Source organism: Lacerta agilis, chromosome 16, assembly GCF_009819535.1.
Source record: "Lacerta agilis isolate rLacAgi1 chromosome 16, rLacAgi1.pri, whole genome shotgun sequence".
NCBI lineage: Eukaryota > Metazoa > Chordata > Lepidosauria > Squamata > Lacertidae > Lacerta > Lacerta agilis.
Window position 1 is genome coordinate 25,787,343 of NC_046327.1, and position 25,587 is coordinate 25,812,929.

At 41.3% G+C, this 25,587-nt stretch overlaps 1 protein-coding gene across 2 annotated transcripts in view; it reads left to right on the forward strand.

Moving 5' to 3' along the window:
- Positions 1-25,587, forward strand: part of MAN1A2 (mannosidase alpha class 1A member 2) — a 44,541-nt gene that overhangs the window by 8,495 nt on the left and 10,459 nt on the right. For both annotated transcript variants that reach the window (XM_033173866.1, XM_033173865.1), the window contains exons 2-10: positions 136-391; positions 2,285-2,381; positions 10,721-10,839; positions 13,763-13,843; positions 14,742-14,836; positions 15,243-15,366; positions 16,141-16,234; positions 19,484-19,599; positions 22,132-22,351. In XM_033173866.1, coding sequence (XP_033029757.1) covers positions 136-391; positions 2,285-2,381; positions 10,721-10,839; positions 13,763-13,843; positions 14,742-14,836; positions 15,243-15,366; positions 16,141-16,234; positions 19,484-19,599; positions 22,132-22,351 — 1,202 coding nt within the window. The remainder of the gene's footprint in view (positions 1-135; positions 392-2,284; positions 2,382-10,720; positions 10,840-13,762; positions 13,844-14,741; positions 14,837-15,242; positions 15,367-16,140; positions 16,235-19,483; positions 19,600-22,131; positions 22,352-25,587) is intronic.

The following is a 25,587-nucleotide window of genomic DNA, read 5'->3' on the forward strand; positions in this document are numbered from 1 at the left end:
TGTATCAATATTTGGCAGAACATCTTTGGTTACAGTTGGAATAAGAAATAGATGATTGTTGTGTAACAGGTTTGCCCTAATGGTTGGCCCTAAGCTCTAAAAACAGAGCTTTCTGACTGTTATTTGTTTATTTAGAGAAGAAGAGGAACGCTTGAGAAATAAAATTCGTGCAGATCATGAAAAAGCTTTGGAGGAAGCAAAAGAGAAACTGCAGAAGTCACGGGATGAGATCCAGGCTGAAATTCAAACTGAGAAGAACAAAATAGTAAAGGGTTTGAAGAACAAAAGCAGCAAGCCCCTGCCACCGGTCCCAGTACCAAATCTTGTAGGGATAAACAGTGGAGATCCAGTGGACCCAGACATCCGAGAAAAAAGGGACAAAATTAAAGAGGTAAAGGCTTGTGTCATTTTATCATTAGCTAGCTGTAGTTTGTGATGCTAGGATTATTTCTGTGAATAGAAACCATACTGTTTGTGATAGTCATAGAAGTTAATTTCATGTGGGAATTGGCTTAATATATTCTGCTTCATAATCTGATCTTATTTTCTGGGCTGCTTTGGGAGGAAGTTCATCACTCTGACCCCTATAGAACATTTCCTGCCTCTGGAGGAGGCTAATAAGAAACTCATGAGATAGAAACTGGAACAGGACCTCATGAGGAAATCTTAAGTGTCATGTTGAGGTGGGGGTTGCTTTTTGGAGGCATAATAAGCACATAAGAATTATTATACGTAGATCTTTTGTGTCTTTTTCTTTTATTGTAATCTGACATTTTTCTCTAATATCTTGCCCTTTTGTTGTGATTCAGAATTGGCCCTGGGAGCTCCCTTTCTGGGGTAGAGTGAAGATTACTGACAATATTTTTTAAATGTTGCATTAAAATGTGTTCAGCTATGCTAATGAAATTTCTACCTTAAATTTCCTCTTTGACAGAGGAAACATATATTGATGCCCACAGTTCTTTCAACAGCTTGCTGTTTTCCCCCAGTCATACTTTTTCTTCTGTGCATTTCCTCCTATACCACCATAGTCATGAAATGCAACAGAGGTCTCTAGGCTTTCTGGGTCGGTGAACCAATTTGGATGTTAAAGTGTTGTGTGCATGACCATAAAATGCCTTTAGTGTGGGGGCCTTTAGTGTTAGGGGATTGCTGTTGTGGGGGTATGGCTAATCACAAAACATTGGGAGTGTCCCATGTGTGTCTTGCCTATGTGAAAAGACAGACACAAGACACAGACACACCACTCAACTGTTTCTGCTCATTTGAGTCAATGGAGCAGTTCCTCCATTGACTTGCGAAAATGGCAGAGAGGGGAAGCCTTCAGGAATACAGCTTTCTGCCTTATGCATATCAATGGAGACGCTGCTGCTTTGACTCACAGAGGCAGCAGGAAGCATCAAGAGGCAGGTGGCTGGTTGGCTGGTGATTAGGGATACCAGGCATACAATTTCATTTTGTGAGTATGTTGCTTTGTTCAAATTTGAGTCAGAGTCAGAGAGAAAATGCAATGCTACTCTGAGAATTAATGAGAGGCAAATTAGGAATATGTGTTTTGAAAAAAAGGTTATAAAAGAAAGAAGTTGGAACCATATTTAGAAATGCATTTCAACAGTGATTCTCATGAATGTGCTGACCTTTGCAAGTTGATTAGCTTCTTCTACTTAACCTGTTTGATTTATTGGCAGGGGATGCAGGGTTGTAGTAGATTGGCAGTTCAAATCTGCAAGATGGGGTGAGCTCCCATTGCTATGTCTCAGCTCCTGCCAACCTAGCAGTTTGAAAGCATACCAGCATGAGTAGGTAAATAGGTACCGCTGTGGCGGGAAGGTAAACGGTGTTTCTGTGCACTCTGACTTCTGTCACAGTGTTCCATTGCGCAAGAAGCAGTTTAGTCATGCTGGTCACATGACCCAGAAAAGCTTCTGCGGACAAACGCCAGCTCCCTCAGTCTGAAAGCGGAGATGAGTCAAATTCGTCTGGACTTAATTGTCCAGGGGTCCTTTACATTTTTTACCTTTACCTTTTGATTTATTGGATTAGCTTCCTCTTACATTAATCACTGCTAGTCTTCCATCCCTTTAACAGAAGCAGTTGCTTACTTTGACAACACAGAATATTTTGCAAGACTTGAATTTGAAACATTTTTAGATATATTTCAGTTGAAATTACAGTTGTACTCTGTTGCTTACCTTTGTTTATATAGAGAGAGAATCTGTGTCTGAAACATACTTTAGTTGAATGGTTAATTTGTGTTAAAAAAAATTTATTTTCCATTCCTTAGATGATGAAACATGCCTGGGATAATTACCGGCAATATGGATGGGGACATAATGAACTGAAACCCATTGCTAGGAAAGGACATTCCACCAACATATTTGGTAAGTTGTTGTTCTAAAAAACTTTTTGAAAATTCCACATAAAATACCTTGCTTATCCTGTTGTGTCATTGGAATTTGAAAAAGTCAACGAAACAGAACTGTTAACCCACTTAAGAGATTGCATGTGTAATCCTGTAGATAACCACTCAAGAATAGCAATTACAATTAAATGCAATCCTGTTTTATTCTTTAATTTTATTGTGCAAATGCATCAGTGCATGTCTGACTTCTTATGATAACGAATGTTCTAAATTTTCTGCTAGTCATTGCAAATGCAAAATTTGTACAATAGGTTTTTTTTTGTATAACAAAGACTTTTGTAGTTCTGATAGTTGGCTCTTTGAATTAACATTCCGAAAACAAATCTTTTTCATGATTACATTTGATGAAATGTACTCAGATTTTTGTGTGTGCATGTGCTATGCCGCTATATATATTTATGTATGAAGTCCTGCTGGGGCATTCGTGTGAATGAGAGAGAGGGAAGAGCTGGCATGATGACTTGATCTTCAGTCTTTGCCCTTGCTTACTTCATCTAGAGACCTGTTCTGCATAACTTTTGAGATCTCTTCCATGTTGCCTGGATTTGCACCTTGATAGCAGTGGTAGACTACATAGGCTTCTTAAACTATTGGACAAATTGAAGAAAATAAAAACAGGGATACTATGGGGATGATAATAAAAAGCCTATTGTACAGGGTTGACATGTAGAATGAATATATATATATATATATATATATATATATATATATATATATATCTTTAAATACCTTAAGTTGCAGTACATATGCTAAGATTTCTGCAGTCACAATGCAGTTAAAAATTCTACCTCTCTGTTCCCACTATGCCTGCAAGAGGAGAGGACTTAAGTCACTCAGTGAGATTCTTTTTCAAAAACGGGGACATACCAGGACCAAAAATCCTTCGGTTTAAGAGAAAAGTTAAGATGTTTACTTACCTTATTCATAAAAAAACAAACAAACCCAGAAATAATAAAGGGTCCTACCTCAAGCTCTGTGCCATATAAGCAGCAAGTACAGCCTACAGTTTGGCATATTCTACTTGCTTACAAAAGTCTCCATATACCTGTGTTTTTCCTTGGGCTTTCACCCTCGATCCTCTTCCTCTGTAAGTTGGGAGAATGCTATGGGGGAAATGACTAGATAGGTGCACATCCTGGGTTCTGTTTCTTGGTCACGTTAGGGCGTGACAGGGTTAAGATGGATAGATGAAAACAGTGCATTTTAATTTATTGAATTTCACAGCAAGAGTGACAGAGTAGCTTTATTTCCAAATGTGGTTTAATGGACCTGTATTTCTTCAACCTGAAGTGCCCTGTTTGTTTCACAAAATGTTCCAGTGGCATATATATGTGAGGTGTTTTCCGCTCCCTTTCCCTCACAGAATGTGGTCTCTGTGCTTCTCAAGCCTCTTTGTTTTTGTAGCCCTCATGTGGAGCATCTTCTTCTCTCTGACTTAGAATGCAGTTAGTCATCTCATCTCTCAGTGTGTCCAGGTCAGATAACTCTTCTGTGGATATGCTGGAGCTAGTCATATCTTCCTTGAGGAATGTGATGTTGGCGATTTGTTTTCCTTCTTGTTGACAGAGTTGTGTCTCTGAATGTTTTAATGTATCTGGGTGCTTGATGCCTTTTTGTGAAGAAGGTTGAGACAGGTCTTCTGCAGAGACAACACCTGTCCAAAAAAGGATGAACTCTTTGCGAGAAGCAGCAACAGCCATAGTAGTAGTGAGTATACAGGGCACCAGGTATAGGAGAGTTGACTGACTTGTCTGTAAGAATGTTGCTACAACAAAAGTCACCATAAGACCATAGCTATAAGCTAGAGTAGAAGCTAGAAAATAGACCCCTGCGGAGTTGACTTGAGCATCAAATCTGTGGCAATAGGCTACCAGGAAACCAGGAAGTATAATATCTCCAAGGCCTATAGCAGTAAAAGAACTGTCATCAAATATGGATGTTGAGGGTAATATTGGTACTTTCAACAGAAAGGGGATCTCTTCAGAGTCTGGTGTCCCATAAGCTGTCACATCCGTGATGCTTTTTCCAGCTTTGGTTAGGAAAGGAGTGACGAACAGACAGAGTACGTCATAAAACAAATGAGCGAACAGAAACAAGCTACAGTTCTTTAAGGTGGGCATGTGAACTGTTCTCAGAATGTAAATGCCAATAGAGATTCCTAGAACATCTTGCAAAACCCAGCCCCACTCATTCTCATTTCTGAAGATAACCCAAAGTGCACTGATGGCTATACACAGGGCAGTTAGAAGCAATGTTCTGATCTCTAGACCTTTGTGAAAAAATGTGAGATGGATTACACGTTTTCCAAATGGAAGCTTGCTTACAAATGGAGCTAAGCAACCATGTAGACTGAAAGATGCGTATAGACAGAAAATGCCAATCATCGCATGTACCAGGTAATCATAGAAATAGTAGAGAGCAAGTAGCATGAAGGTGGCCATTACTGTACAAGTACATGTGAAGTAGACATTGGTGTCAATTGTTATCTCACCAAAATCATCGTCTTCTGTTTGAAATCGGCTTTCAATATATTGTTGCTTTTTTCTCTCTGTTCTCCCTGCCCAGTAGCTTCCTATGGTGACTATGAACATTGACATCAGATAAATGACCCCAGTTTTGTGTAGCAAGTCCCTGATCAAGTTCTTAAACAATAAATAGAGAATGTCCACATCTTGGAGAAGAATTCCTGGGATTGTGACCTCCTTACAGTGACCCCAGTTATATCTGGATCTCCAGTTTTTCATGAGATATGGAGCATCTCCACCAAGAGTCAACAACCCTTGGGTTTGGTTAATTTGATGGAGTCGGGCACTCTCAAAGAGATTGCAGTTGCCCTCCCTTACAGATGCAATTCTTGTGCTGAATCCACCACCATCATTGTCTTCCTCCCCAAAGAATGAAGGTGGGCAACACATGGCTGAGTAAGTGATGTTCTGAGTTCCGAGCGCAGGGTGAAGCCAGCGAGTTTTGTTACCCTCTTGACATGATTTCATCCACTGTGAAGGGAAGAGGAAGCAGTAATCTCCTCCTTTCTCTGGGCTGATATGGATGACCCCGGGGTTCTGAGCAAGCACAGGTGGAATAAGGAGCAGGAACAAGCTGGCTAGAAACAGAAACATCCTTCTTGGCAGTTTCCCTTATCTTTACTAGGAACTAACCACACGCTGCTTCTTTCTCTTCTTGTAAAAGAGATTTTGTCCCTTTCCCCCCTTTTATTCAAAGCTTAGGCCCCTGGGACCCAAGCTCTGCTTGCTACATGGTAAGCTGTTCCTGACAGCCTTACTCCCACATCATGGATATAACCCCAACCTTGTTTGTTACATAATAAGCCCAGCTTCCTATCCATGGAGACAAACCCCACCCCTGTCTGCTACATTGCATCTTCTCTAATAAGTATTTGTTTGTTGCTTTTGCACCACAAGTTTATCAGTAAGGCTGTTTGTCACAAATTGAGCCTAGTTTTCTCTTCAACCATGGATATGGATCCAGAATTACAAACTGGAAATCGAATTTTATTACTGCTTTTATGATTTAATAGCTTAATCTGGTGACTCTGTCAGAAGAAGGTGTGATGTGAACATTTTATTTCATAAAGTTGACTGTCCTCTAAGCAATGTTAAAATTTGAAGTATAGGAGCTAGTCATTACAGGCTGCATAGCTACACAATAAGAATCAAGAGAAACTAGGGACTCTTTGTTAGCAAAGGTGGACATTAATTTTAGGTTGTGTGCTAGGTAAGAAGTCAATACTGTAGAAGCCCAATTGGGTAGAATCATAGAATTGTAGAGTTGGAAGGGATCCCAAGGGTCATCTATTCCAACTCCCTGCAATGTGGGAATCTTTTGCCGAAGGTGAGGCTCAAACTCACAAACATGAGATTAAGAATCTCATGCTCTACTGATGGAAAGAATCTTCCCACTTCAAGGGTGTACGATCCTCTAGCTCTAATTTAGGATCTCACAGCTAAATGGCTATATTTTCTAATTCAGACAAAAAGTAGAGGTAGCCATGTTGGCCCATAAGAAAAATTCCTAACTCTGTACTAGGGCAGTAGTTTTATTAGGCTAAACAGAATAACAAAAAATAGTGTGCAAGCTTTCGGGTTCACCAGAACTCTTCATCAGACTACGGTAGATGGTAAACAGAGCATCTGGTCACAATCTTTTACCTAGTACACCATCTAAAATTAAATTAAGTCTCTGCTAATATAAACACTGCCTAGTTTTACTGTTTTCTACCTACCAAGGTTCCTGTATATTTCACTTAAGGAACAGACCTGGTTAACGAGCATCTTTTGAGGTTCTAGAGATGGGGGTTAGCCATTGTTTTTCTTCTTGTTAACAGTAGGCCTTAGTGCTACCTGCATAGCACCTAAAGAGCCTCCTTTGATTGTCTACTGCCTCCCTAGCATTACCCCCACCACCACCACTGTCAACAATTCACTACTCAGTTGCCTGTGGTGTTTAAGAATTGTCCCCTGGCAACCAGTCAAGACTCCATTCTCCTATGAAGCCTACCCCTCTAAGATTATATTGGAAATAGGCAGTCCCACAGGCAGTCTCCAGAATTATAACTCGAGAGTCCCTCACTTCTGAACTTGGAAAAGGAATGGACCAAAAGACTGCCCGTGAAATAATACATAGCCTTACGCTAAGGAGGGCTGCAATTCTGGAATCTGTACACTAGCCTTTCATTGTCTGCCTTCGTTTTTTGTTAAATATTTTTTCCTCTTTGTCCCATTTCTACTTTCATGTTTTTTGTCCGTCAGTTTTTTCTAGCTGGAGTGGCTCCCCACCCCCACCCCAGTAACATTTGGTGATTGGTCCCAAGGGGGGCTGTTAAATTACATTTGTATCCATGTTGTAATGACAAAGTTAAATCACCAAGCTGTAATCACTACATCAGCAGGGGCTACACATTATGGTTGGGGAAGGCAGCTAAGCATTAATTTCGACTACACAGCTGTGTAGTCCTACCATGCTATTGAAACAGTATTATATGCATTTGTCAACACAATTACTGTTAAGTTCACTTAGATCAGTGGTGCTTACTTCTGAGTAGAGATGTGCAGCACTGCATTTTCACGCTATATGCAGGTTGATGAAAACCTGGAAGTTATTGTTTACTTTTTAACTTGTGCTTCCTACCCCCAGTTTTTTTTTTTAAATTTCCCCCCTTCTTCCAGTTTTTTTGGACACATACCACCCTTATATACATGGTAAATAAGCTCAAACAACATTTATGTTGCTTTTTTCCTTACTACAAACATTTAAATGAAGGAAAATATGGGTTTTGTCCAGTAAGATGCCCATTTTAATTTTCTGCCTTAAGAAATTTTACTAACAGTTGAAGGAAGAATGACCAGTTTTTGTTTGTTTGTTTTTTGTCTGTGGCACCTTGAAAGCTAAACCTTTTGGTAGCATGATCACAACTTATTTGACTTGGAGCAGTAGCCATGTAGTGCAAAGGGAAGGGCTGAATTTAGGCACTGAATTTAGGAGGTGGCTGCTGCTAAGGGAAGGTTATGAGTGAACTTTAGCACTGGAACTTTTTAGTGCTGGCTGGCTGAGTGAAAGGACTGGATATCATATACTGCTAGGGTTACCGTGAAGTTTTGGCTTGGGGTTGTAGATGGGATTGTCACTTTCTACTCATCTGCCACTTGCTGAATTTGCCCTCACAGATTTGCTTAGTATCAGGTGGCACTTCAGTCAGTCAGAAAAATAGAACCAGCTCTGCTTGACCAATCAGAAAAAGCTAAAAATTCTTACCAGCTTCAAGAGAAACAGATGCTGTGCAATAATGGGTGCCAGAAGGAGGAGAAAGTGGGGATAGAGAGGTTTCTGGGACGTGGGGCAAGGGAACGAGAGAGGAAGTGTGGGGTGCCTTGGTTCTGTGAGCTTGTCGTTACCCATGAATAGCAGCCTGTCTTTACAGGCAGGAGAACTTTCCCAGGGAATTTCCCCTTCTACCTGTCAAGTGATTCTTCTTTTATCAGCCTGAGCACAGGAATTTCTTTGGCGACTCTAAAGGAACAGAGATTCAAGTTCAAAGTTTTACTTACACAACAGAACACTCTAAAATACACCATGCATGAGGAATAATTCCTATACGTAAAACCATTTTCTATAGAGCACTAAAGAAATGAACACGGCAGATTAATGGGCTGGTCAGAAGCCAACGGAGAGGGTCACAGGTCCCCTCTGGCTTGGTCTTCTCTCTCCTTTCTTATGCCGAAAATTTAGAGGTTTAAATATATCCAGTGCTTTTTTCTGGGGGTGCGCAGAGTTACGCATACCCCTAAACATTTTGTGAGTCTTAAGTTTGGCCTCATTGAGGGGCAGTATTTCAATATGAGTAGGAAAATGAGAGTACCCCTAAAAAAGCACTGAGTATATCATTCAGTCTAGTTTGTTGACATAGCCAGACAGTTACATCGGATGATTTTGTTTACACTGATGCTGCTGCAGGTGCAAGGTAACATTCCCATGGGCCCAAACAGTATCTCTGGTGGTTCCTCTCCCTTTGGGGAGGGCTTTAGGTTCAGCCCTAGTGATGCCATATTTGTTTCAAACTGGTTCTACTAAAGTGGCCTGAAATAGTTTTTCATTCAACTTTACTTCTGTTTACGCTTGACCATACTCCATATTCATTGCTATGAACAGATCTTTTTGTAGTTTATTGTGGGTTAACATTCTTAGGGGAAATCCCTTTAATTCCCATTTAACTTCCCTTGTTTTTGTAATGCCAACTGAACAAGCCATTCAGTAGGGCATAGTATACACAGCAAACAAGGCCAAACATCTGAAAGAGTAGCTTCTTCCAGGTTGATCTGCCTAGCTGTTAAAATCAGCACAAAGGGTGACCCAGCCTAGGGCTATTCAGTGAAAGATAGACTATTAGCACAAATAATCAATAAATGAAAGCATACAATTAAAATAATAAACCTCTGAAATGTTACTCCTGGCGGGAATGTTTGTTTTTGTTGGGGGAGGGAGAGGTTCCCCACCCTAGAGAGTGTTGCTCAGCTTCCGTGTCTTGAATTTGAGATAATAGTAAAATTTAAAAGCTGCTGATATTAGATTAATTTTATTTATTAAGAGCAGCTATCACATTCACTTAGCAGATTAGAGGGCGTCTAGTTGTCCAGAGTGCCAAATCTCCAGGAGGTTTCCCCACCCCACCCTGGCGCTTTGCAAAAGCTTCAATTTCAGGAGCATGTACATATTTTGTGTGTGAGAGTGAGATAGAAATCTTACACAGTCTGGTACATATTTTCTGTACCTGTTTGTTCCCTAATTCCAGTAAGAAGTAGAGAATTCCTTGGCAGGCAGGCACCTGAGTCTGTTGATTTAGTTATTAATTTATAATGTTATTTCATTTAAAAATATCAAAGTGGTTTACAACAAAAAATACATTAAAAAAGTTGGGAAATGAAACGAAGCCACCTAAAAATAACGTAATGGTTTCTACATGTATACTGCGCAGAAGTATATCTGTTTGCAAATTGAAAAGCCAAATGTATTACAACAAGGATCTGTGAATTTTCGGGGAAAATCTGTCAGCGAAGTCTATGGTTGAGAACAGTCGTTACATGGAATGTTAGGGTGCCATTTTTTTAAAAGAAAAGAAAAAAGGAAAGTGGGTGGATGGATGGAGAAGGAATTGACCTGCTCAGGCCTCTAACAGCAGCTCATAGTGCCTTCAGCACTGTTCTTCAACCCAGTGCCCTCCAAAGTTATGCAGTACAACTCCCATAATCTCTGGCCATTGTCCATACCAACTGGGATTGACGTGAGTGGTAGTCCAAAAAAATCTGGAGTGCACCAGGTTGGGGAAGACTGACCTGGAGGTAGGATTAGACTGGGGTAACACATTTTTTCAAGGATGTTTCAGGAAAATAGAAATTGAAAGAGGTACTCTTCCATTCTTTAACCTGCTCCTTGACACATTTCCCACTTTTTAGCAAAGGAGAGGCAGATGCAAATGTGATACAGAAATAACATTGAAGGAATAATGTTCTTAAAGGCGTGACATTTCATTCTTCTTCTTCTTTTTGTTGTTGTTTTTCCCACATATCACACATGTTTTTTAAAATCTTTATCCATGCATTCAACAAATATTTATATACTGCTTAATTGTAACTAGAACCTCTAACAATTTGTTTGATTCATACTTGGAGAAATTGATTTATTTATAAAGGATAGTTCCAGCTTACAAATAAATAATGGCTACACTGGAGGGGAAGATCATAAGTAAAGCATTTAGTTATAATGGAAATTCTGGGTTTTCTGTAGGAAATTCACAGCTGGGTGCCACTATAGTAGATGCATTGGATACCCTCTACATTATGGGCCTTCACGATGAATTCAAAGAAGGGCAGGAGTGGATTGACAATCACCTTGATTTCAGTGTGGTAAGTTGAACCTTTTGTATGTTGTCCGATTTCTTCCTATGTTTCTTCTGGAGAAACATAGAATCTCATAATTGTAGAGTTGGAAGGGCAGGAAACTTATTAGCTTGATCAAACTTCAAATACTCATCTTCTTCTTTTTAAATGAAGCTGTAAAAGAGCTGATTGGTGTCTTTTGATGACTCACAAACACTGTGTGTGTGTGTGTGTGTGTGTGTGTGTGTGTAAGTGTAAATTTAAAGAGAAGAGAAACCAGAGTATAGGAAGTTCTGGATGTAATAGTGTATTTCTGTTGTTCACATGGTGCAAACCCACCTCTTGATTTTTTTGTCTTTCTACATCCTTGGTGCCATACTTTCTTATCTGCAGCCTGTGGGAGACGGAGAAGTTTTTCTTCTTCCAAGTTCTGTTTCTTGGTCCCAAGCTTTTCCTGACAAAACAAAACTGAATTCTCTTGCTTTGATGCTTCTAGTTCTTTTGACTAATAGCAGAATAGCCTTTTCAGTTCCACACAGTGTCAGGAGCGTGAGGGGAAAGGCCCTTCTTCCTCTCTTTTAATAAACAAGAGCATGTGTTTTCCTGGTCCCAGAGGAGGGGCTTCCTCCCAGTCTAGCTGCCCTCCTTTCTTTTAGGAAGAGAAATTCAGTGTCTTCAAAGGAAATTTGGGACCTACAACATAGGCAATCACATTTCTATGAAAGAGAGAACACAGCAGGATGCTGGTTTGATGTTCAGCCCCCAAAAGAGACATGAGTAGCTTTTGTGGATGTAATCTCAGAGCCTCTCAAAAATTATAGAGAATTATTGGAGAACAGATGAGGTGCCTGCGGACTGCGAGGTGGGAAAATTTTGTCCCTATCTTCTAAAAGGGGAAAAAGAGAAGACCTAGGTAACTACTGATGAGTTTGACATCAATACCAGGAAAGGTCCTGGAACAGATGATTAAACTGTCGTTTTGTGAGCACCTAGAAAAGGATGCTGTGATGACTAAGACCCAGCATAGGTTCCTCAAAAACAAGTCATGCCAGATGAATCACCTTTTGTTTTTCGATACAGGTACAAGCTTGGTAGATCAGGGGAATTATGGAAAGGTAGTGTATCTTGATTTTGGTAAGGCTTTTGACAAAGTCCCCCATGACATTCTGGTAAAATGTGGACTGGACAAGGTAACTGTTAGGTGGATTTGTAGCTGGTTGACTGACCAAACCCATAGAGCGCTCACTAACAATTCCTCACTATCCTAGTAAAAAGTGACAAGTGGGGTCTGTCCTGCGTCCAGTGTTGTTAAACATCTTTATAAACTCTATGGATGAAGGGAATGCTCATCAAATTTTCAGATGACACCAAACTGAGAGGGAATAGTCAATGCTGGTAAAGACTGAGTTGGGATGCAAGATGACCGTAACAGATTAAGAAACATTGCCCACACTAACAAAATGAATTTCAGCAGGACAAATATATAGCTGTAGCCTTAGGCTGGAAAAACCAGCTGCAGAAATACAAGATTGGAGTACAGTGTCCAGTTCTGGGCACCACAAGTTAAAAAGGATATTGACAAGCTGGAATGTGTGCAGAGGGAGGGTGACCAATGTGATAAAAAGACTGGAAACCAAGCCTTATAAGGAACGGTTGAGGAAATTGGGTATGTTTGGCCTGGTAAAGAGCGTTGTCAACATGGAAGATGGAGCAAGCTTGTTTTCTCCTGCACCAGAGACTAGGACCCGAACCAATGGATTCAAGTTACAAGAAAGGAGATTCTGACTAAACATCAGAAATAACTTTCTGACAGTAAAAGCTGTTCAGTAGTGCAACAGATTCCCACGAGGGGTGGTAGACTCTCTTTACTTGGAGGGTATTAAGTAAATGTTGGATGGCCAGCTGTCATGTATAGATTCCTGCATGTCAACGGGTTGGACTAGATGACCTTCAGGGTCCTTTCCAACTCTACAGTTCTGTGTTTCTATGAAAGCTCATTAATCAGAAAGTGAATGACCAACTAGTTCCTTCCTTCCTTCATTTATTTATTTTTAATCTCTCGATTAAGAGACTGCGATTTTGAATACTTGGAGCATGGAAAACAAAGTAAGAAAGGATTTTGCTCATACCAGCTGTCTGGCATCTTGGCAGTTAAATTTTCCACCAAAAGTCAGATTTTATATCTTACAAAGAGGATTATATCCCTTGTATGCTAATGGAAGATTTCAGTTAGCCATTGCTTTCAGGTTGTGAAATATTTATAAAATGCAATTTGTTGTCGCACCCTATAATAGATATTTGGAGCTCTTGAAAGTTTTCCTGAATGGAGCTTTATGTACCACAGTTATGAGGCCAAGAAATTTTACAGATATGACTATAAGAGTTTTATCTCTTATGTGAGAAGATCATTTTTCACCAAAAAATAATTTTTAAAAAATGATCGCAGCAGTTCATGACTCCTGTTAACTTCCTTTTAACAATACACCACAATTGCCTGCAACTTAACACACATCTCTTTTGCCACCTTGCTATTCTTACAAGAGGGTGTAGGAGCCAAATTGTACAGAAAGTTAAAATCAATTTCTAAAAAAGTATGGACGTTTAATGTATATGTGAAACAACACATTTGCACACATTTTCTTTATTTTCATAATTAAGCACAGAATGTGAGCTTTCTTGATGTGAAAGGGCTCCTTAACCAGAAAAGTATACTGTTAATTCGCATAGGAGGTAACACTAACTCCAAAACCTGTTCTGTTAAATGGGTTTATATCTCCAAAGAAACATTTACAGGAATTCATTATTTAAAACAAGAGGTGCCACCCTAGGAACCTTCAGAAAGAAAGATAGGATACATATTTAATTAAAAAATAAATTCACTGTGATAATTTGTGATAAATCTACATACTCTATACTAATATCTAGCTTATATCCCTTTTTCTGTCTCAAGAATTCAGAGGTATCTGTTTTTGAAGTCAACATCCGCTTCATTGGTGGCTTGCTTGCGGCCTATTACCTTTCAGGTCAGGAGGTAAGTGGATTATAATATGATTGTGGAAATATATGCAACTTTTTGCATAGTTTTCTTAAAAGAGAACAAAGGCTTGCTTTCTTGCTGCTTCAGAGGCCTCACTAAATAAGTAAGTAACCACAAACTCATAGCTGTAATCAGGAACGATATGAATTTCAAAATTCTGTACAAATGCAGAAAATTTGGGCATTGGCCACGGAATCTGTTTTCATTTTATTAAAAAGAGGCATTAAAATGAAATATCTGGAGTCAAAAGAGATATTTTTGGGGGGGGGGTGCTTTAGTATTATGGAAAACTCATTTCTCCCCATGCAAACTAATAAAAAATGTGTGAGGTAGTTTAATTTGTATATTCAGATTGCAGAATTTGGCACAAAATTGGCCAATAATTATAATGAGCATTTGTCACCCTGTCTGAAATCAGTTGTCAAAATTTGAGGTCTTAGTTTATGGTTTGCAGCAAGGTTTTAACTGCAGCCTGTGAAACAGATCATGAAAGATCTGCAGTGGGTACCACTCTGTATCTGGAGGATCACTTGCTCCCATATGAGCTTGCCCATATCTCATTAAGATCTTATCTTGGGACTTGCTCTGGGTGCCCCCAACCTCAGAGATCCCAGATGCCTTTCCCATTATTATTATTTTGGTATAATTTGTGATCATTTGTATTCATCTTGTTTTTTTAACTATTGAATATGTTTTGTTACTGTGTTTTTAATTTTTTGTTATAAGCCATTTGGGGCCAATATCAGAATAAGGATGGGATAGAAAAGATTTAAAATAACCCAACCTGGACTTTTCTATGCTTACTTGCTTAAGGAGTTACTTCTAAGAAGATATGTATAAGATTGCACAAGAAAAAATGGACAGGCGCTCATCTTTCTTCCTTGTGTTACAGGTTTTCAAGTTAAAAGCGGTCCAACTTGCAGGAAAACTTATTCCTGCCTTCAATACACCCACAGGGATTCCTTGGGCAATGGTGAATTTGAAAAGGTATGAAATTTGAGGCAAGAGAAAGACTGGAAATCAGGAGTAGCAAAAACCTATGTTTGGCCACTGATAGTAGGATGTCTCAATGCCTGCTAAGGGATTTTTCTGCACCTATATGTGGTGTCTTTGGAGTCTGATGTTAAGCTGTGCTATCATGTTAAGTAGTAGTCAAGTTTGGGGGTGATCCTTTCACTGCTGGTTCTTGAATTACTTCAAGCACACTTTTTTCCTTTGACTTGTGCTTATCTTCCCCAGTACTCTGTTGCTGATTGGTCTTTGCCTTTAACAGAAATAGATAAATTGCTAAACCTCTTCCTATATAGAACAATACCAGTACCAAATATGTGTATACACTTACCCTTTAATCTTTTTTTCCTGTCAATTTCTAATGTGTTCTTTCTCTGGCCAGTGGTGTAGGTCGCAATTGGGGCTGGGCGTCTGCTGGCAGCAGTATCCTATCTGAGTTTGGCACACTTCACATGGAATTTGTACACCTGAGCTACTTGACTGGCAACCCTGTCTACTATGATAAGGTTAGTTTTGTGCTCTCTTTCTGGTGTAATAAGAAGTTTGTAGATATTTATTGACAATGACTATACATAATGTCTGGACCATAAAGAAGACTGATTGCCAAAGAATTGATGCTTTTGAATTATGGTGCTGGAGGAGACTCTTGAGAGTCCCATGGACTGCAAGAATATCAAACTTATCCATCCTTAAAGAAATCAGGCCTGGGTGCTCACTGGAAGGGCAGATCCTGAAGTTGAGGCTCCAGTACTTTGGCCACCTCATGAGAAGAGAAGACTCCCTGGAAAAGACCCTGATGTTGGGAAAGATGGAGGGCACAAGGAGAAGGGGACGACAGAGAATGAGATGGTTGGACAGTGTTCTCGAAGCAACTGGCATGAGTTTGGCCAAACTGCGGGAGGCGGTGGAGGATAGGGGCGCCTGGCGTGCTGTGGTCCATGGGGTCACGAAGAGTCGGACACGACTGAACAACAACAATACATAATGTCCTTGTTTTTATTATGTATTCTGTGTTTTTAGATTGTGATTTTATGTTGTGAACTGCCCTGAGACCTGCAGGTACAAATATGGAAATAATGCATATATTAAAATGCATCTACCACCAAGGACCATTAATTGATTGACAGTTTATAATGAAATGGTATTTAAAATTCTGCCTAGTTCTTCAAATATTTGTTAGGATACCAATTTAAACTTGTTTAATTGATGGAGGAAAAGGATCTGATTTACATTCTGTATTGAGACTAAGCTGTGGTTATGATTCCCCCCCCCCCATTTAGGTCATGCATATTCGTAAGCTACTTCAAAAAATGGACCGCCCTAATGGGCTTTATCCAAACTACTTGAATCCAAGGACTGGGCGCTGGGGGCAGCGTGAGTACTTCCTCCACATTTATGTCAAATTAGATTCTATCTATCTATCTATCTATCTATCTATCTATCTATCTATCTATGACACGGGTGGCGCTGTGGTCTAAACCACAGAGCCTAGGGCTTGCCGATCAGAAGGTCGGTGGTTCAAATCCCCACAACGGGGTGTGCTCCCGTTGCTCTGTCCCTGCTCCTGCCAACCTAGCAGTTCGAAAGCATGTCAAAGTGCAAGTAGATAAATAGGTACCACTCTGGCAGGAAGGTAAACGGCGTTTCCATGCGCTGCTCTGGTTTGCCAGAAGCGGCTTAGTCATGCTGGCCACATGACCCAGAAGCTGTACGCCGGCTCCCTCAGCCACTAAAGCGAGAGGAGCGCCGCAACCCCCGAGTTGTCCGCAACTGGACCTAACGGTCAGGGGTCCCTTTACCTTTATCTAGCTATCTATCTATCTATACACGCACACATATAAGTGCTCATTCACACATAGGCACATTCTGAGACCCATTTCAGACATCACAGCCCTGACCATGGTTTAGCCTTTGGAAAGAAGCTTCATATTCGCATGCTCCATCCTCCTCTTTCATGTTCTGGTTTCCTGTATCATGTCCTGGCTAATAGTAATAATAGTTCTGCCTCTTTCATTGCACAATTGCATCAAGCTTTGATTTGGGGAGTTTGACTTCAGTAACTTCCAGGATTATGTATCTATGCTGCACAATGCAAGCTTCATTTATTAGTTTATGTAGGTAGTTTCACAATCAGAATCAGCTGCTTCAAAGTATCGGATCCCAGCAGCAAGTCCATTAACTAAATTTTAGTAGTTCTTAGTTTCCCAAAGGAATTTCTAAAACATGCATGGAAGTAGAGGGCAAGGAGTCTACAGCCTTGCTGCATCCTCTGAAATTTTCTTTAACTTTGGTTTGATACCATACAGTGGCTTGAACATCTGATGTGCTGCAAACAATGTCCTTACAAGTGAGTCTAAACCAGTGGTCAGCAAACTTTTTCAGCAGGGGGCCAGTCCACTGTCCCTCAGACCTTGTGGGGGGCCGGACTATATTTGGGGGGGGGGCGGGGAGAAAAAATTCCTATGCCCAATAAATAACCCAGAGATGCATTTTAAATAAAAGCACACATTCTGCTCATGTAAAAACACCAGGCAGACCCCACAAATAACCCAGAGATGCATTTTAAATAAAAGGACACATTCTACTCATGTAAAAACACGCTGATTCCCGGACCATCTGTGGGCCAGATTTAGAAGGCGATTGGGCCGGAGTTTGCCAACCCATGGTCTAAACAATTGCCAAGATGTGAGACACCCCCCCCCCAAAATAACCTCAGCCTTTCCTGTCAGTATTTTGGGATGAACTGTGCTGAGCACTGTGATTTTTTTTTAATGCACCTGCCATGCCTCTGGGTAAGTCAGCCTGCTGTTTAACCATTTGTGAGACTGCATAGAAATCACAAAGAGGAAAAACTGGTTTACTTACTTCTTTCCAGAGGGGCAGCTGGATTACAACAAAGTGTCTTGTGGTGCCTTTAACACATGGTATCATGGCATATGCTTTTGTGGACTTGAGTTCATTTGTTTATATGTGTGGAGTGTATTTCTCGATTTCATACCTGCAGCTGAAGATTGCAGGTTGCTTAACTGTGACTCCAGTTCCTTGGTCATCTGTGCAGTCAGATAGCCTACCTCCTCCTGCACTCTAGTTGCTGCTGCTCTCCTGCTCTTGTTCTGCACTTCCTTATATACACTGTGGATGCTGCAGTGGTCCAAAAGTAACTGAGCAGGAAAGTGCAAGCCAGGCTCCTTGAGCATGTGCACTGAGGATGGGAGTGGGTTTCCTGCCAGAATGTCTGTTGAACTCTAGAAAATTCTGAACATAGGTCAGTGCAAGGACAGAACCCATATGTGTGACTGCACAGATAACCACCTGAAAAAACCAGTCACCGGTAAGCAACTTACTTTTATTTTGCTATGAGGTACATGCAGGGTTTTTTTTTTTTTTTTGGAGCAGAAACTCAGGGAAACTGAGTTCCCTTACTCTTTTTAAATTAAATGCTTTTTTTTGTCTGGGGAAGCTGGAACAGATAAAAACACCCAATGCCTGAGCCAAAAATCCACCTATATTTGTAATCAGTAAAGTTATGTCCATTTCTAACACAGATCATTGTCGGCTTGAGTGTATTAATCACATATTACATTTAGCCACTGCCCCAGGGGAGTGGGGTCATGGTGGCACTGCAACTGGGTCTGCGATAAACTAACTAACTAACTAACTAACTAACTAACTAACTAACTTACTTACTTTGTGGTGAGTTGTCCCACCCAGAAAAAAAGCACTGGGTACCTGTTCTGCATGTGGGGGTTGTTACTTTCTTTAAATCTGTCAGTCTGATGGCTTAGTTCACTTTAAAAAGTCTTAAGGTTTTTAAAGATTTCCTTGATGGCAAAAGTTGGCTTGAAAAGAGACCAGCTTTATGCTGCTGTCCCCAGCATACAAACCTCTGAAGAGATCAGAAAAGATTAGTTATCTTAACTTACTCAAGAGGGAACATTAAGCAGTAACATGACCACAGTCCTGGAGAGCTTTCAGCACAGATATTGTGGCCAAGTAGATAAGCTAAGAGCCAGTTTGCATATACACTGAGTCAGATTATTGATCCACTTGTCCAATACTGTGTTTTCTGACTGGAATCCAAGGTCTAAGGCAGCTTCGCTGCCCGCTCCACTCAGCCTTACTATGTAAATTGAATTGGAACAGTCAACTAATATAATTTTAATATGGAATGAAATGAAAAGCCCACTTTGCTGTTCTGTGATTGGCACATTATGTGAAATGCTTCTCAGGTTTCCCAATATGTAATTGTGTGTTCGATCATGGGTCTGGGATTAGGCATTTAAGTTCTTGTGTCAAAAACCCAAAACGTTGCAAAGCTAATCAGTGAGGGGAAAAGGAATGCATTTTCCATGTCAGTGGTGAATTATGATGCAAAATAAGTTTTTTTTAGTATCCCAAATTCTTAAACCACAGATTGATGGAGACGATTTTTAAAACAGTTGCTTTTCCAGACTTAAGGGTTATTTCCAGCTAGATTTTACAAAATCCGTAATGTTCATTAATTTCACTGAATCTATTTTGACTATAAGTAATATTGGACTTAGCTCTATGCAGTTTGCCCTGGCAGATCTAGGTAGTAATGTGCACACCAAATTTTACCCTCTTTATCCTTCTTCGTTGCAGATCACACTTCCATGGGTGGATTGGGAGACAGTTTCTACGAGTACTTGCTGAAAGCATGGTTGATGTCAGATAAGATGGACATGGAGGCAAGGAAAATGTATGATGATGCTATTGAGGTGATTATAGTGCATTGATTTCCCCCCTTCCCCACATATACAATGAGAATGTCAATTTAAAAAATGTTTCTCCCCTTAAAATGCAAAGGATTATTTTGTTTCTAACTTGTTTTAGGGCAGCAAGATATGCAATATGTACAGATATACCATCTTGATTTAGTTCTGAAGCTGGTGTTATAAAACTGTGGAGCTCCCCATTTTTAACACAGCTGCATGTTGTGGACTAACAGGTGTTTGATAACCCTAACCCACCGTACCACTCAAACCTGTTTTTGCAGACTCAGGCAGGCAACAAAAGCAGGTTTATTAAGCTCTTGTAGGCCGCACTTGGCTGCTGAGATGTAGCCAGAATTCTGCATATGGTAGACTAGAAGTTGTGCAGACTTGCAGTAAGCACCATATTTACACAACTGTGTAAATGCTGTGAAAACTTAAGAACTGGATTTTGTTTCAGCAGTATTGTAACTGAACAAATACTGGCTGACATTCTGGATCAGACTTCCTGGGCTTGTCCTCTACATGTTGCACGTGAGCAAAATATTGCAGTTTTTTAGATTCCTACCATCACTGCAGTGTCAGAGTAGCTGTTGAATTGAAAACCTCTGAAAAGTGTCACTTGCCAATATTAGCATTAAAAGTTGACAGAAGGAAACGCCAGCCTTTACTGAGCACTGCTTCCTTCTACTATGACTAATTAAAAACAACAACCCACTACTGGCAGAATCTGCCCCCACCTTTACATTATAAGTAAAACACAGACCTGCTTCCAGAACTTCAACATCCACATGGAAATGCCCTCCCAGTTTAGAGTTTTATAAATTTTGTGAGCAGGGAACTGTTCTTGAGCCAAGATTTTCAATCAACCCCTTGCTCAAATAGGTTACCTTTTCTTAGTTAAATTCCTGATTCTGGTACCCTACCTTTAAATTCTAAGTAGTTTTCATGAATATACTTGCTTTTAAAAGAGAGAATACCACCCACTGGTCTGTGTTGCTTTTTGTGCGTGTAAAAATCAGTGGTCTTGTAAATAGCGATGGAAAGTTCTCTCTCTCTCTCTCTCTCTCTCTCTCTCTCTCTGCATATGGATTTGCACTCTTCCCAGAAAATGTCCAATAATCCTGATTTGTTTAATTTCCCTTAAGTAAGAAATCAGGAAATTTTTAAAGCAGAGGTTGAATGGTCACCTGTCATGTATGATCTAGTTGAGATTCCCCTCTAACTCTACAGTTCTGTGATTCTATTATTGTAAGTTGGAGTTTGTCTTACAGCAGCTTGTATGCTACTCCAAATCCCATGTGATGTGCAAAGGGCTCATGGCAGTATTTGTGAATTTAATGACTGACAGCACAATCTTAACTATGTCTACTCAGAGTTAAGTTCTACTGAAGTCAGTGGAGCTTACTCCAAAGTAAGGAGGGGGAAGGATAGGATTACAGCCCAATCTGCATTCTTTAATTGTGTTTAGATAGCATGATTTAGGACCCCAAGTGTTGCACTGCTAGGCTGAGGGAGTCAGAATGACCTAGTCAAATAGAATAGCCTTATGGACTACAGCTCCTATCATGGCTAACCATTGGCCATACTAGCTGACCATTTACCATACTGGTTGGGGCTGATGGGAGTTGGAGTTCAACAACATCTGGAGGGTGCTAGGTTGGGGAAGCCTAGCGAAGGGGGTGGGGGAGCCCGGTAGCGAGCATACTGGTGGCATGGGGGCGGCTCTTCCTCTCCCCCCCCCCCATGCCGCCTCCGAAGCGGCCACCAGCACGCTCCGCTTTGTAAGCAGAGCGCGCTGGCGGCGTGGGGGGGGGGAGAGGTGTCTGCGGCGGTGGGGGAGGGCAGAGCAGCCCGATTTCGGGCTGTCCCTCCCTCCCACGCTGCTGGGAGCCATGGCTCCAGCGGCAGAGGCATCCCTCCACTGGAGGTGTCATGGCAACCTTGCCTTTGGAGCTGCTATGAGGCATCAGCCGGAAGGTTTCTCGGTTTTCAAAGCATTTTATTGCACTAATTATTTACAGAGCTACAAAGCGTGTCTGCGTACTTTGGTTACAAACATCTCAACTACTTCCTTCCGGTTCCCGCTTTTTCCAACACAATAATCTCCGGGTGTTCCGGAAGTGACGAGAAAACTTCTTCCGCTCTCTTTTGCTTTCCCCCCCCTGTTTATTACTGACATCCGCACCCCCCCTTTCTTCTGGCGATAGTTCTAAGAAAGGGTTGTCGTCATCGGACGTATCTGTGGAGATTAATGGGGCCGGTTCTCGATAGGCCGTTTCCCTCACTGTTCCTCCCCCCACACTCCCTTCCCGATCCAGGCTTGTCTCCGTGACAGGAGGGATCCTGCTGTTGTCAGTGCCTTGGCTCCATAGGGCGCACAGACCTTTCCCCTTCCTTTTTAGGAGGGAAAAGGTGCATTTTATGGAGCGAAAAATATGGTGTGTGTGTGTATGCACAAAGCATAAAGGATGCACTTGTGATAGTGAATATATTAACTATTCGAAATAACTAAAGCTTTTCTGTTTGTTCTTACAGGCCATAGAAAAGCATCTTATTAGAAAGTCCAATGGAGGCCTAACTTTTATTGGGGAGTGGAAGAATGGGCACCTTGAGAGAAAAATGGGCCATCTCACATGCTTTGCTGGAGGATTGTTTGCTCTTGGAGCAGATGGTTCCCGAGATGATAAGGCTGGACACTACCTACAGCTTGGAGCAGAAATTGCACATACGTGCCATGAATCATATGACAGGACAAGTAGGTATCCTTTCCTGTGTTAAGTTCTGGGGGGCTTTTTCCCTTAATACTTACTAATGGTAATGTGGCTGAATTTGGAGCAATTTTGAAAGTACATGAAAATGGGGAGAAAATATACTGTGTAAGAGATTATTATTTTTAGCTCATGCTCTTTGAGTTTGACTGGTGAATGTGCATTTAATGATGTGTGCATTTAAACTTTGTTTTGCCAAGAGAGAAAGCTGCATAAAAGCACCATCAGTTCTTAGTAGTCATGAATTGTGTGAAAGCTAGAAAAGGAGGTTATTAAATTACACAATAAAATCCGGTAACAGTGCAAACCAGTAGGAGTATTCTTACTGTTAGCTTCAAACAATTTAACTGGATGATATAAAACTATATGCCATTGTAATAAACAAAAATCTTTCCTTATTTCCTTATGGGGTACACAAGAGCCCTCGTAGAGTCCTTTGCAGGTTCTCCATCGGTAGGAGTAAATAACAGAGGCCAACCAGAGAATACTGAGAAGCAAAGCAGCTAGTAAGCTTGATCTTTATTAAGGCTGTTGCAACAGGGTGTTTGCCCCACACACAGGAGAGTAGGGGAAAGACCTAGAACAAAGGAGCACCTCCCCTTATATAGAAATTTGAAATTGCCCATGCTACCGTTCAAGACCACCCCCAGAAACATCATGCAAACGTCACAGAAGGGGTGTAACCCAGGACCACCTCCCAAATACATCATAGCTACATCACAGAAAAAGGTGGTCTACAGCAGAAATCTAAGAGCATTATTTTGCTCCTGCCTGCCAGTTTATATGATAATGTCTTATCTGATTGCCTTTCCTGGGTAGCCTGGCCATTCCTTTGAGATGGTAATCACTTTTAATTCCTGGGACAATGGGAAAGTTCCCTCACCCCCTTCCTCCTTGCAGGGAAACATTTTGTCAGTTTGGGAGTCAAAAATGGTGTCAGGAGTCAAAATGGTGTTAGGACCAGTGTTGTCAAGTATCCCGTTTTCCCCGGGAATCTCCCTTATTTCAAGCAGTTTCCCACTGCTATCCCTTATATTTTATATCCCTTTAATTTCCTGTTTTTTCAAAGGAAGCAGCTCCTCTCCCACCCCCTGCTGGCCAGGGACTGGGAAGACCTCGCCTCCTTGCAGCCTCAAAGCAAGTGGGAGCCATTTCCCACGCTTACAGGCGTCGTAGCCCACGGGCAGCGTTTCCAAAATACAGTAAGCCTACTGTGCGCGTTCACACCAGTGCCGCCCACTTTTGCTTCTGGCTCCGCCCACCATAGCCATGTGACTGTCCCCAGGATAGGTGAGGCTGCTGATCCCTTATTTTCAAATCCGAAACTTGACAGCTATGGTTAGGACTGTCTGCACTGTCTGCATGTGGCCTATACATTCATGTGCGTGTTTGCTTGGTACACTTATGAACAATTATATATATAAGACCTTAAAATTCTTACAACACTATGCATCTTTGTAAGTTGAGAAATTATCTATATTTGAGTTCATTTTAACTGTATTTTTATTGAAGCTAGTAGCAAAATCTAGATTATCCAAAATTGTGTTTTGCATTTACCATGCCTAGGAAAAAATGAATCCTGCATCTCCTGGAGTCTTAACACTTGTTATGACTTGCTCATAATTACAGTACATAACACTGCCATTTATCCTCAGAAATAAAATATGTTTTTGCCATAGTTATCTCTATGAGAAGCAGCCTTTAATAACTTGATCTACTTAGTAGATTTCATGATTCAGTTTAAGAGCTATAGATGTCAGTTTCATAATTTTGCAGTAACCTCAAATTTCCTTTTACACCAGGTTTAAAACAAGCTTCTTGAGTAGTGAATTCTGTATTCTTAGTAAAGGAATTTGTAAGGTCCTCAGTTAGTTGCTCATGAGTAAGCAGGCAAAACTCTGAGTTTTCCTTTAATAGGTTTATTGTGCAAACCATGTACAGCACAGAGCTAATAATGTCATGTCTGTATCAAGCGTCGGCAGAATCCGGGAATGGCCCCTTCCGGTTCTGACCCCAACAAAAGAGCTTCGGTATACGAAAACCCCGCCTCCCATCCTTTCGTTTCACCCCTCGACGCCTTTGGGGCTACGGAAGCTGCATGTCTCTTTCATTGCCCCTTGGACTAGGGGAGTGCAGGGTTTTTCCAGCATCCTCAGAGCCGCTACGCTCCATTCCCTGAAACTCATGCCCATCCCCGCTGGAAGCCTTGCTGCTCTCTCGGCTGCCAGAGGAGGTGCTGCTGGTCAGGTGGGACCGGGGCTCTCTGTAGCATCCTGAGAGCCCTTCCACCACCTTGCGCTGCACCGGGGACACTTCCCTGACAGAATCATATAGTTGTTCAATGTATTCAGTATTAATTATACAACGATGTGCACATTCATTATTCTTTCAGTGGGTTTTAGGGTGTTCTCATGCTACAAAAGTCCTGGACAAATTTGTAAGAACTGGGACTTCCGGTTAGGTGCCGGTCAATGGCGGACGGGAGTCCGACGGCTCCGTCCTCCGCCAGGCTTTAGGGACTTCTGTGCCTGCGCCACGGGTCCCTTAAAGCCACGGGAAGAGCGTCCCGTGGACCTGAGCTTCGTGGGTCCCAGACGTGCCGTCTCCGTTCCCGATTGACCCTCGTAAGGGGGAAAATCGGGCGAGCGGAGCGCCGGCACGGGACTGAAGAAGCGTCTGCCTGCGGAGGATCAAAGCAGCGATCCCGCCAGACTCGAGCACCCGGCACTTCCTGCATAGAAATTTCCAAAGAAACTCTGTAAGTTAAAGAATTGGATTATTTTTACAAGTTTTAAGAGCACTGCTTGCAGAGGAACTGCAAAAGGAAGCCTGTTCCCTTTAAACTGTTTGCGCGAGCTTGGTAGCGCTAAAAGATCAAAGCCGCGACTAACGGAAAAGTTTTGCGAACTTTTTAAAAGTTGATTAAAAGTTGTTTAAAGGATGTTTTAAGACTTAAAAACAGTTGATATGGCAAAAGAAGATGCCCCTCACCCTCTGGATTAGGATTCCGGGTCAGTAGCGGGCTGTGATACATTGTTGCCATTTTTTTTTCCTTTGTTGGTGTTTCAGTGACTGTTTACCAGTGGAGACATTCTGACTTTTTTGTAACCAGATACAAGTTACTTTGTGGACTTTGGTGGTAACACTGCAAGTTAGGAACTGTGACTGACTTGGGCTACACGAAAATGGGCCCTTCTTGGCTTTAAGGAACTTATATTCTGGA